This window comes from Ursus maritimus, unplaced genomic scaffold, assembly GCF_017311325.1.
Source record: "Ursus maritimus isolate PB19 unplaced genomic scaffold, ASM1731132v1 scaffold_30, whole genome shotgun sequence".
Taxonomy (NCBI): Eukaryota; Metazoa; Chordata; class Mammalia; order Carnivora; family Ursidae; genus Ursus; species Ursus maritimus.
The window spans coordinates 6,752,173-6,762,872 of NW_024425564.1; the positions used below are offsets into that span (position 1 = coordinate 6,752,173).

The 10,700-nt window shown below is 51.9% G+C and overlaps 2 protein-coding genes across 5 annotated transcripts; one reads left to right on the plus strand and one right to left on the minus strand.

The window, feature by feature from the left end:
- Positions 1-124: 124 nt before the first annotated feature.
- Positions 125-10,306, minus strand: LOC103682302 (lymphocyte antigen 6 family member G6F). Of its 4 annotated transcripts, XR_573381.2 has the most exons (7): positions 9,919-10,161; positions 8,747-9,076; positions 8,403-8,666; positions 7,267-7,422; positions 7,025-7,109; positions 6,786-6,889; positions 2,205-2,329 (listed from the first exon to the last, which is right to left on the minus strand). XR_573381.2 is itself a non-coding variant. In XM_040644825.1 (6 exons), exons 1-6 carry the CDS (start codon positions 10,019-10,021, stop codon positions 229-231), a joined length of 1,224 nt encoding a protein of 407 aa, XP_040500759.1. In that variant the 5' UTR covers positions 10,022-10,306; the 3' UTR covers positions 125-228. The 4 variants fall into 4 exon arrangements, 3 of the variants coding, with proteins under 3 accessions (XP_040500759.1, XP_040500758.1, XP_008710110.1); XM_040644825.1 differs by lacking the exons at positions 6,786-6,889; positions 7,025-7,109 and adding an exon at positions 125-452 and having other exon boundaries at positions 2,183-2,329; positions 9,919-10,306; XM_008711888.2 differs by lacking the exon at positions 2,205-2,329 and having other exon boundaries at positions 6,632-6,889; positions 9,919-10,160.
- On the plus strand, positions 3,010-5,576 carry LOC103682303 (lymphocyte antigen 6G6e-like). The gene is made up of 3 exons (XM_008711889.2): positions 3,010-4,035; positions 4,642-4,773; positions 4,908-5,576. Exons 1-3 carry the CDS (start codon positions 3,984-3,986, stop codon positions 5,222-5,224), a joined length of 501 nt encoding a protein of 166 aa, XP_008710111.1. The 5' UTR covers positions 3,010-3,983; the 3' UTR covers positions 5,225-5,576.
- Positions 10,307-10,700: the final 394 nt, after the last annotated feature.

Sequence of the window (10,700 nt, forward strand, 5' to 3'; positions counted from 1 at the left end):
GGTTAAGGAGCACACTCTTGTAACTAAGTCCTCTGACACTTTGTAACTAGAGCATGGATGTCCCCATAAAACTCGTGCAATTCTCCCAAAACAAAAGATAGATGGCATTTTCCAGTCAGCTCTAGAGCGGTGGATAGATTTTAATGGCTCACAGAGGGGTGTTTGTCTTCTCACCTCGGATCTCCTTTGTTCCTCTGCTCCCTTGCTCCCCTCCCTTTCCCAAGCCTACTAGCCTCGCCACAGTGCTGGCAAGAGCAAGGCCAGGGCAGTGGCTGCTGTAGCCAAGATGCGTGGCGGGGCCGCAGTGCTTGCCACAGCGCTGTTACACAGGTCTCCGACGCAGCAGTCCCTGTGGGCTGTGTAAGTCACGTCTCCCACCAACTCTGTTTCCACTTGATTGCAATGATGGGCCGCCACGCAGTCTGGATAGTGATGAATCAAGGTCACTGAGGCTGAGAGAGAGAACAAGACTGGGGTGTTGGACTCTTGACTTGAGGACTTGCCTTCTAGGGCAGAGTGGATGTGACTTCAAGGAGCCCAAAGGGATTCTCTGCCCCCTCCAAAAAACACCTCCATGAAACCAAGTGACCAAAATTAACATCGACATCGTGAGCCCTCTGATTCGATGGCACTGAAAAGGACCGACCTCCCTTCTGTGCTTTTCTGGCCAAAAATTCATGACTGCAATCTAATTATGAGAAAATAGTAGATAAATCTAAATTGAGGGATGGTCTCTAAAATAACTTATGGGGACTCTTGAAAAGTGTCAAGGTCATGGAAGACAAAGACGCAGAACTGTCGCAGACCGGAGGAGACTAAGAAGACAGTGCTAAATGCAATGCGGGATCCTGGTTTGGGTCCCGGACTGAAGCCAACATCCTTCTTGTCAGTTCAGGTGGAAAATGTCCCGTCACCCACAGGCACAGCCGGACCGGCCGAAGAACACACACGCCTAGGCTCAAGGGGTAGGAATGCTTGCTTATCACTCAAAGGAACCTGCGGGACGAGTAGTTAATCAGTGCTGTCCGAAAGACATATCATTGGATATGCCTAACGAAATGTCTAACATAGAGAATAAAGGTATTTTTTAGATTCCAAGTCTCTGGAGATGGAAAAGACCTCCAGGGGACCAGACGAAGTGGCAGCAGAGCGCCTGCTAGCATGACCTCGCAGGCCTCCAGTCAATAGCGCCCACCTTCTCAGAAAACCCCTAGCCCCAATTTTGCCCTCAAAAACTCTCACGTGCAAGCTGTCAGGGGGCAGGGGTGGGATTTTGAGCATCAGCTCCCCACTCCTCTGGGCGGCACCACTCCAATAAATAGCCTATCTCTCTTCACTGCAAAAACCCTGTGTCAGATTTCATTGGCTTGCTGAGCACCAGGTAGACGCACTCTCATTTGGTTTGGCTATAGGACCAGAAAAAAAGACATGAGTAGCACATCCGGCTAAACTGAATAAGGTCTGTAGAGTAGTTAGTAGTACTTTTTTTCTTTTTTTAAGATTTATTTATTTATTTGAGAGAGAGAGCAGAAGGAGAGGGAGAGAATCTTTAAGCAGACTCCTTGCTGAGCAGGAAGCTCAACTCAGGGTTTGATCTCAGGACCCTGAGATCATGATCTGAGCTGAAATCAAGTGTCAGGAGCTTAATCGACTGAGCCACCTAAGTGCCCCTAGTCAATAGTATTGTCCCAGTGTTATTTTTTTATTTTGATCATTGTGCTATGGTTATATTAGATGCTAACATTAGAGGAAGGGAGGTGAAGGATATACAGGAACTCTACTATCTTTGCAACTTTTCTGTCAATCAAAAATAATTTCAAAATCACACACACACACACACACACACACACACACACACACACCCAGGTCCTTAGCTAATGTCTGCAAGTTTGGCTTAATATTTTGGCCCCTACCTTCAAGGGACAGAACTTTTTCAACCACTTACAAATGAATGGCCTGTGAGACTCTGGAGAGTGAAGAGGAGAAGGTGGGAGTACGTGGACAGTGGGCTGCTGAGGGGCTCAGTGCCAGAGCCACTAGGGGCTACGGACTGCTCTGCTCTGCCATGGCACCATCTGCCCAGAGCCAGACTGAGCCTGGAAGGTTCTGGACACCAGAAGGATCCAAGTAGGAGCTGGAGGCAGGGGAGGGCTGGGGGAAGAGGGAGAAACTGAGGACTCACGGTTTCCAGACAGCTTGTTCTGCCCCTGGCCAGGCTGGGGCTTGCGCTCCAGGAAGCCACAACGCCCCTCCTCCCCGCAGGTGGTCACCGTTTCTTTGCAGGAGCTGCTGGGGCCTCCTTTGCACTCGAAGCACTGCCTGTGGTTTCCTGGCAGGAGAGAAGAGGCGCTTGACCTGAGCTGACCGGGAGCCAGCTGGTAGAGGGGGCCAGGCTTTGGCTGCCTCCTTACCCAAGGCAGACCCCAGCAGGGTGCCGATCAGGACCGTGGCAAGTAGGGAGTTCATTGTGTCAGCATCACCTCTCTCCCTTCCCCTCTCCCTGGCTCTGATCAGCCAGCCTTATATCCCCCTTGCCTTGTGCTTTATAGGGCAATAAAAAGGGAGGAAAGAATCTCCCCCAGCAGGCACTGGGGCCCCATTGGGGACAGGGAGGGCCCCCCGCGGGAGAAAGAGCTGCTGGCATCCTCCATCCTCCGGAATCCCCAGATCCCTCCATCCTCAGTGGTGCTCAAGCTGTGGCCCCAGAACTCCTGGCCAGAGGGCCCTCGGTGGTTTTCTTTTCCACCTACATATCTACACAAGGTCGGCTTTTCCCAGCATACTGCAACCAAAACAACATATCCCAACAGCCTGAGCGCAGAAGCAGGTGTGATAACCCGGCCATCTTCCATTCAGCCTGACTTCTACGTAATTCCCAAAGTGTAGAACCACACTCCTCTGCTGTTGGGAGAGAAGTTACTTTTCACAAAACTGTATTTTGTTAACATGTAATAGGTTTATTATTTTTATTTTTAAATAAACCTATTTAAAATGTTCTGTTTTGATTTTGAATATAGTAAATACTATAGTAAATACCAATATTAACTCACACAAAGAAAAGATCTTTTGGGTCTTCAGTAATTTTTAAGAGTATAAAGAGATCCTGAGATTAAAAAAAAAAAAAAAAAAGGATATCCGTCTCCTCTGCCCTCCTCCATCCCCTGTCTTACTCCTGACACATCCCTGCTCTGATTCCCCAGATCAGGCTCTCCTCCTCAATGTCTTAACCTCAGTTTTCCAGAATCTACCACCACCTCCTATATACTTTCTCTGCATTCCTTCCTGTCTTTCTGAACCTCCCCCCAGTGGAAACACATCTGTCCCTCCGGCCCCACCCATGATTAATTCCTTCCTCCGCAGTAGTAAAGCTGGGAGAGATAATTATGGGGTACAAATGTTGAGGCTTGGGGGGATCAAAGGGATGTGAAGCTGGGTGGGGTCCCACTTACACAGCTGAGCTTTGTGTGGAGGGGGCAGGTGGGAGAGGGTATTCTTGATTCCACATCGAGACACCACGCCCGGGACAATCCCGGGCCAGGCCTTCTGGGAGGGTGACCTTGAGAGGCTCCAATGCACGGAGAGGGGAAAGATGGAGCAAACAAAGACAGGGAGCTGAGCTGACAGAGCCGAGAACAGCTTGAGACAAGGGGAGGTGGGGAGGAGTGAGGGGGAAGGTGACAGACAGAACTCTGGAGCGGCAGACACAGCTGAGAGCAACAAACACAGAGCAGAGAAGACCCTGAAGGCTCCAGCCGACTGAAGTAGGGGGTGGGGAGGATGTGAGAGGTGTGGGGCGCAGGAGCCGAGGGCCCATGGCCCCTACTGCGTCAGGCTGGTGAATCTGGTCCCGGTTCCACCCCCCAGATTCACTCCCTAGGTGTGTTTGTTTACTGGTCCCTCCCTGTCTTGCTCAGTTGCTCCAGCTCTCGGGATCTCAGGGTGCAGATCACATTCTCCCAGACTCCTGAGCCCTGGGTCCAGCCATGGGCACCTCCAGCATCTTCCTGTGCATCCTGTTCCTCTGTGGGGCACTGGGTAAGGGGGGCCGGTGGGGAGAATCGGGGAAGATGCTGAGCAGAGAGCTGCCTGGGCTTTAGAAAGAAGAGCTCCCAGGAATGGCCTCAGGCCAGGAGAAGCTGGAACCAGAAGTTTCTTTTCCAAGGCATTTGAGAATAACTCTCTGCTCCTTGCAGCATCTTGACATGCCTCTGTCCTCCTTCTCCCCTGTTCCTTATTTCACCTCTTGCTTCTTTGCGGGGACCCCGCGGTCAGTGTAAATTCTTACTTGCTCTCTGTCTGCGGCACCATCTGCTTAACTTCACTGCCACCCCGCCTTCCTAGGTCTGACTTGTGGTGTCACTCTCTGCCTTCCTCTCTGACTCTCTTGGCTTCTGTCACGCGTCTGTGCGTTTCTCACAACCTCTGGATCCCTCTTGCTGCTGTGTCTTTTTTTTCCCCGAGTTGTCTCCCCTCCCTTCCCTGTGTCTCTTTTTCTACTTCTATCTGCCCTTCTCCTTCCCTTTCCCCATTTCCCTCTCCCCACTTTGTGTGTCACCTCTCTGCACGAATCCCTGTCCCAGATCTGAGCTTGAGCCTCTCACAGGCCCCTTGGCCTCTCCTGATCTCTGCGGATCCCCACAGGTCTCACCACGCCCCCACCCCCTGCCCGGGGTCGGCTCCGCTGTTACACCTGCAGCTTTGCCAAACCCTGCTACCCTGTTCCCACCGAGTGTCAGGACGATGAAGCTTGTGGCATCAGTATTGGCACCTCAGGTAGGACTTGGGCCCAATGGCCCTTCTCCCGGCCAATCTCCATCCAACCATCCATCCATCCTGCTTTCCCTGTTGCCCCACAGCCCTTGCCTCCTTCCTTCCCCGGGCCTCAGCATTCTCTCTTTGTCCCACAGAGCAGAATGAGATCATCGAGCGGAAAGGCTGCCTCCCACGGGCCCAGTGCCCTCTGCAGGGCCGTGCCACCTACTGGTCGCGCTCCTACGCTCTGCGGCACCACTGCTGTGAGCAGGACCTGTGCAACACGGCCACCACGCTGCGGCCGCTCCCCAGCCCCCTCCTCGCCGCCCTTCTCCTCCTAGTGGCCAGCTTCACCTGGGGAGGCCCTCTCCTCCGCTGGCTTCACAGTGATCTGCAGCCTTCAACCCAGGACTCTGCCCCCATCACCACCGCCCTCGAGACACCTGCATCTAAGATATGCCCAAGAACCTAATTCTGTAGAGACCTCAGATGCCCGGCCTCACACCCTCCCAGACCCCTCCCAGGCCTGGTTCCACCTAGCCCCTATAGGCACCTGCCCAGAGCCCCGCCTCATAAAGAACACCTGTTCTAGGTCTTTTGTCTTTTCTAGATGCCCACTGCTGATGCCCTATCTCAGCTCCAGGTCTTGGGCAAGGCAGGCAGTTTGATGGAGCCGCGGGTCCCAGGCAAGGGGCTTGAAGGGGCACCAGGTATGGTGAGGAGAACAGTCTTGCTAGAAAGATTAATTTGGCAGGTCGGGAACTCAGGAGGGAGGTTCTTGGGGGAACTGTGAAGAGTAAATTTAATAAAAGTGCTATCTGGGACATTGCTCTGTGTGTGTGTGTGTGTGTGTGCGTGCGTGCGCACTCTCTCTCTCTCTCAAAACAAACTAGACCTGTTTGGTGGGTTGGGCTGGGCTGCTGGGTCCTGAACTGTAACTTTCACCTCATTCTCCATCTGTGTCATTCGCGTCCTGCTTCTTGCTAATAGCTTAGCTGTAGCATGAAGGCTTTCGGTGAGACTTCCGCGAAAGCTTTTCTCCAGGGAGGCCCAAGCTTGAGCAGACTCACAAAAGGGCATCTGGTGGAGCTGCCTGTGAGGGCGTGGTGGGCAGTCTAGTTCCTCTCTGCCTGACACTGGGAATGGACCAGTTAGGAGCATCAGTGGCCTCCCCTGCTTGACCAGCCCAGGCTTGTCCGTGGTTCACAGACAGCCCAGGACACACCCCACCAGGGAATCCACCCACCCACCCCTGTGGACACTCCCTCTACGCAGGGAGATAGCATGTGACTCTTGGGGCTCCCAGGATGTCAGGATGTTGATAAGCCTCTCACTGCTCCGGATGCCACATGAAGCGCTAGGATAAGGAGGGTGACTCGGAGTGGGGGCTAAGCATAACCACCCCCATCCTGAGTCAGTGCCCTCCCCATCCATGCAAGGAAGTCTGAGGTCTGATTAAAGGTGCGTGTTCTCCCTCAACTTCTCTGTGCGAATAAGATTGAGTGGGGATGAGGGGATGGGGGTGGGGGGTGACCTGGCTTAATTTAGAGGCAACCCGAGTCTTCCCATTCTCTGTTATTCAGTCCTCCTGCTTGGTGCTTCTGTTGTTTTCCCTCTCTGCCCGTCTCTTTCCTCTAACTTGAGTCCCTTCCCTTCCCTCTTCTTCAGTTCCCTCCGTTTGTCCTGTAGTTTCCCCAAGACTGACTCTCCACAATTGCTCAAGTCTCTGGATTCTTCTATCTCGTTTCTGCCCATCCCCACCCCTCCTCACCCCCTCGTCAGCCACCCTGGGCTCCCCTCAATCCCACGGTACTGGGGACTCAGGGCCGCCCCTTCACTGGCTGCTATGAAACAGGAGACTACACCTTCTCACAGGTAACATCACAGAATAATGCTTCTGCATTCCTTCAGTGCCTCCCCAAAACACACACACACGCACACGCACACACGCACACGTACACACACACACACACACATAGCTTGGCTGCTGGAGACCAGCTGTAAAGTAGCACTCTCAGCCCTTCCCCCCTTGCCAAGGTTTTCAGGCGAAGCCTTCAGGTGCCAAATGGCCAGAGAGACAGCAGGTCACACTTCCAGCAGATGTCACGGAGATCATCTGATCTTGGGAGCAGGTGGGCTGTGGGTTTTGTGAAGTAGAAAGACAGATTAAGCATACTTCCATTCTCCAACTCCTCAGGAACGGAGACCCCCATACCCACCCCAACCCCAGTCTCCTCTGGGATTTAAGCCTGCACCCCCTAGTGTTCCTCACCTGAGATGGGCCAAATGGATGTTCTCATAGACCTGGATTTCAGGTTTGAACTGAGGAATCGAGGCATCTGGGAAGAAGGAGCCACCTGGGGTACAGCAGAGAAATCACCAGATAACTCAGAGCTATATTTCTTACCATCCTCCTCCCCTGGAGAAGATCGGGTATAGAAGCAAGATGTGAGCTCCACCCTCTGCCTCACACCCACATGTTCTCTTCTTTCCCTCTGGGAGGGAGGGACTCACCTTGGCGCTGAGCCCCCTGGACCCTCTGCCTGCAGAGCATGACGCTGAGGGCCAGGATGGTGAACCCCTGACCCACTGTGAGCGACAGCATCAGGATCCAGGACACATCCCAGCCCGTGGAAGGGGCACAGAGGGCAGGGGAGGCATCCATGGAGGCTACAGTAAGGGCAAGACAATAGGGATAAGGAGGGAGGTGGTGAGGGGTTTGTTCCTGTGCCCCAAAGAAAGGCTTCCCCTCATAGTCTAGTGGGCTCTTCCCACCAAAAAAAACTTCATAAGCTTCTTTGCCCCCAGTTTCCACCAATCCACTTGGCCCATTTTCAAGCCTCTCATGCTGACCCCGTCAAGCCCTGTTGGTAGCGAATATCGACACACCCCCACCCACATATGGACAGCTAACTCCAGAGCAGACCGTCAGCCATAACTGCAATCTTCCCTCAAATCCTTAATAGTAATCCAAACTTTCAGGAAAAAGTAGTGCCTTCCAATTCATTCATTTTTTCACTCATTTACTCCATAAGCATTCCCTGAGTGCCCACCAAATGCCAGGCGCCGTACTCGGTGCTGAGGTTGTAGAGAGACCCAGTCACTCTACCTGGCCTTTGCTTACCAAAATAATGGCCATTTGCTCCTCCCTCCTGCCTTGTTAATGGGTTATTCTACATCCAATAGCATTCGTCTGTGTATAATGGACTTCTAATTATAAAACAATTATATATATTTTTCCCCTTCTATTTTCACTCTCAGTAGTCGTTATAACGATAGCACATATATCTTTTCTTCAAAAGACAATTCCCCCATCAATAATTCTTCTTCTCTTCCTCTCTGCTAGGAGATAGTCCACAAAAGACATAGATTACCCTATTTCTAAGTAATGGTATATTCTGCCAGAGTCCTTCTCACCCTTTTTGGCCAATGGTCTACTCCACCAGAGAACTGGCTTAAACAACCCCCTTCTCTGTTAGGGAGTTAGTCAGGGAGAAAAAAGCCCCCCTCCTACAGGTGATGGTCTGTTCCACCAGAAATAATCCCCCACCCAAATCTGGCCAAGTACAAAGTCTCGTGCTCCTCCCCTAGCCAGCAGGTGCGGAATGCACCAGAGGCAATATCCTCTCCCACATTCTCCCTCAGTTTACCTGCCAGGCTAAAGCTGACTCCTTTGTGGTGAGGCACGAGGCAGCGGATGATTCTTGGTCTGTGTTCCCCGGGCTCAGAGAGCCCCTCCCCAGGACACACCAAGAGCAGGGCAGCTCCATCTCCCCAAAATGACTGTACATGGCCCCTCACAGAACCCTTTCCCTCTAGCCAGGTCACAGAGTCTAGGCGTCTGGCAGGGGCCACAGAGCACAAAAGGACAGAGCAGGGGGACCCATCTGCAGCCCTCGCGGATAGCTGGGATCCTGTGGGGAGAGAGGGACCTCTTAGTTCTCTGCTGGACTTCCTGGTCCCAGTGGCCCCTGATCCACATGCCTTCACTCACCTCTGAGCACGGAGACATCATACACCCTCCAGTTCTGGTACTTGTGGTGCTGACCCAGCACGGCACACCAGTACCGACCGGCGTCTGCCTCTTTGGCCCCTTCCAGCCACAATGAGTAGTTCCCCAGCACTTTGAGCCTCGATGCCCTTATGGGCTTCCCAGGGTCCGGGGCTGGTCTGGCCACTTGGACTTGGGCCACCAGGGCGGTGGAGGAGCCTGCTACAGGACTGCGGAGCCAGGACAGGAGTTCGTCTCCACTCAGCGTGGGTGGTAAGGGACATGGCAGCTCCATTGCCTCCCCCAAGGCTACATAGATGGTCTGGATGTTGTCTGTGGGGTGGAGGTTGTATGAGACTAGAAAGCTCCATCAGATCAACAGCTCCCACTTGACCTCCAACCCCCAGCTTCTGCCCTCTCGGGGATTTCCCAGCATGGATCTGTCTATGAGCACGTTTCTCAAGTGACAGCTACAAAAAAGTGAGGAGGGGAGGAGAGGGCAGGGCCTTCCTCCCCTCTCCTCCAGTCGGTGAGGGAATCTGAAGGCAAGAGAAAAAAGGCTAGAATAGTTGGCAAAGGCCCTTTCTCTTCCTCTCATTGGACGCATTTTCTCATCTATTCTTATTTTCTAAGGGAAATTATACATAACCAAAAAAAAAAAAAAAAGAAGAAGAAGAAGAAGAAAGAAAAAGAAAAGAAATAGACTGTACAAAACAAAACAAAAGCTCCCAAAATTAAAAAATTAAACATTAGGGATGCCTGGGTGGCTCAGTTGGTTAAGCATCTGCCTTCTGCTTAGGTCGCAATCCCAGGGTCCTGGGATTAAGTCCGGCATTGGGTTCCCTGCTCAGCGGAGAGCCTACTTCTCTCTCTGCCTGCTGCTCCCCCTGCTTATGCTCACTTGCTCACTCGCTCTCTCGCTCTCTCATTCTGATAGATAGATAGATAGATAGATAGATAAATTAAAAATTAAACATTAAAAAAACAAAGAAACTGTACATGACCTGGACCCTCATAGTCTCTGGGTCTTCCCCAGAATTAGAGGCAGGGGGAGTCAGTTGGGGTAAATCTATCTTCTTGAGTCAGATGCCTTCCCCAGGCCTCTAAGGAGAAATAGCAGTAGTTCCTTACAACCTTTGGAATAGGCAAAGAATCCCCCACCTCCTGCTCCTTACCTGCAGCAGCCCGGGGGGGTCCACATAGGAACGGAAGGAGGAGGAATAAGGCGGCCATGGGGAGAGCCTGCCAAGTTCTCTTGCCCAGGACCTGGTGCCCCATGGAGGAAGCAGAACCCAGATAAAGTCCCACGCTCTCTGGTCTGCAGTGACATGGGCCTCTAAGGGGATGGGAATGCTGGGGAGATAAAAGACTAGCTTCATGTCTACTAGGGAAAAAGTGACCATCACCTTTCAGTCCCGAGGGGTACAAGACCCAGTCCAGGGTGTTCTGAAGATAATCTCCTCACACTTCTGACTCCACATCAGCTGAAGGACACAGATCAAAGACTTCATGCTAAAAAGCCTGTGCAGAAGGGGGCACAGCTGTCCACCTTCATTCAGTCTCGAAGTACATTCTGTGCTCTCTCCTCCATCCTGAGAGAGACGCCAACCATGAGCGAAGAAGCTGAGTCTTCATGTTGGTCTCCACACAGCACAGCATAAGGCTGCATACCTGGTCAATACTCCATAAATAATTTAGAATGGCTTTCCCTGTGGCTGCCTGGCACACCACAGACCTCTTCTGAGCCCCTGATGAGTGGATTAAGTTACTACCGAAGGAAAAGGATAGCAGGAGCCTGGAGAATTCACCAAATCCCGTTACCCCAGGCAGGATTCTCAAAGCAGTTCTTCATATAGCTTTAATAGTTTTTAATGTGTTATTTATTTTTAAAGGTTATTTAAAATTTTTATGGTTGATATATTTTTAATTATTTATTTATTTTTTAAAAGATTTTATT

Excerpts from the sequence above, each read along its gene's own strand:
- LOC103682303 (XM_008711889.2), top strand. The coding sequence starts at position 3,984 with ATGGGCACCTCCAGCATCTTCCTGTGCATCCTGTTCCTCTGTGGGGCA. Across the intron at positions 4,036-4,641 it reads GTTCCTCTGTGGGGCACTGG|GTCTCACCACGCCCCCACCC; the intron begins GTAAGGGGGGCC and ends GGATCCCCACAG. Across the intron at positions 4,774-4,907 it reads CATCAGTATTGGCACCTCAG|AGCAGAATGAGATCATCGAG; the intron begins GTAGGACTTGGG and ends TTTGTCCCACAG.
- LOC103682302 (XM_040644825.1), bottom strand. The coding sequence starts at position 10,021 with ATGGGGCACCAGGTCCTGGGCAAGAGAACTTGGCAGGCTCTCCCCATG. Across the intron at positions 8,667-8,746 it reads TGATGTCTCCGTGCTCAGAG|GATCCCAGCTATCCGCGAGG; the intron begins GTGAGTGAAGGC and ends CTCTCCCCACAG. Across the intron at positions 7,423-8,402 it reads AGTCAGCTTTAGCCTGGCAG|CCTCCATGGATGCCTCCCCT; the intron begins GTAAACTGAGGG and ends CCCTTACTGTAG.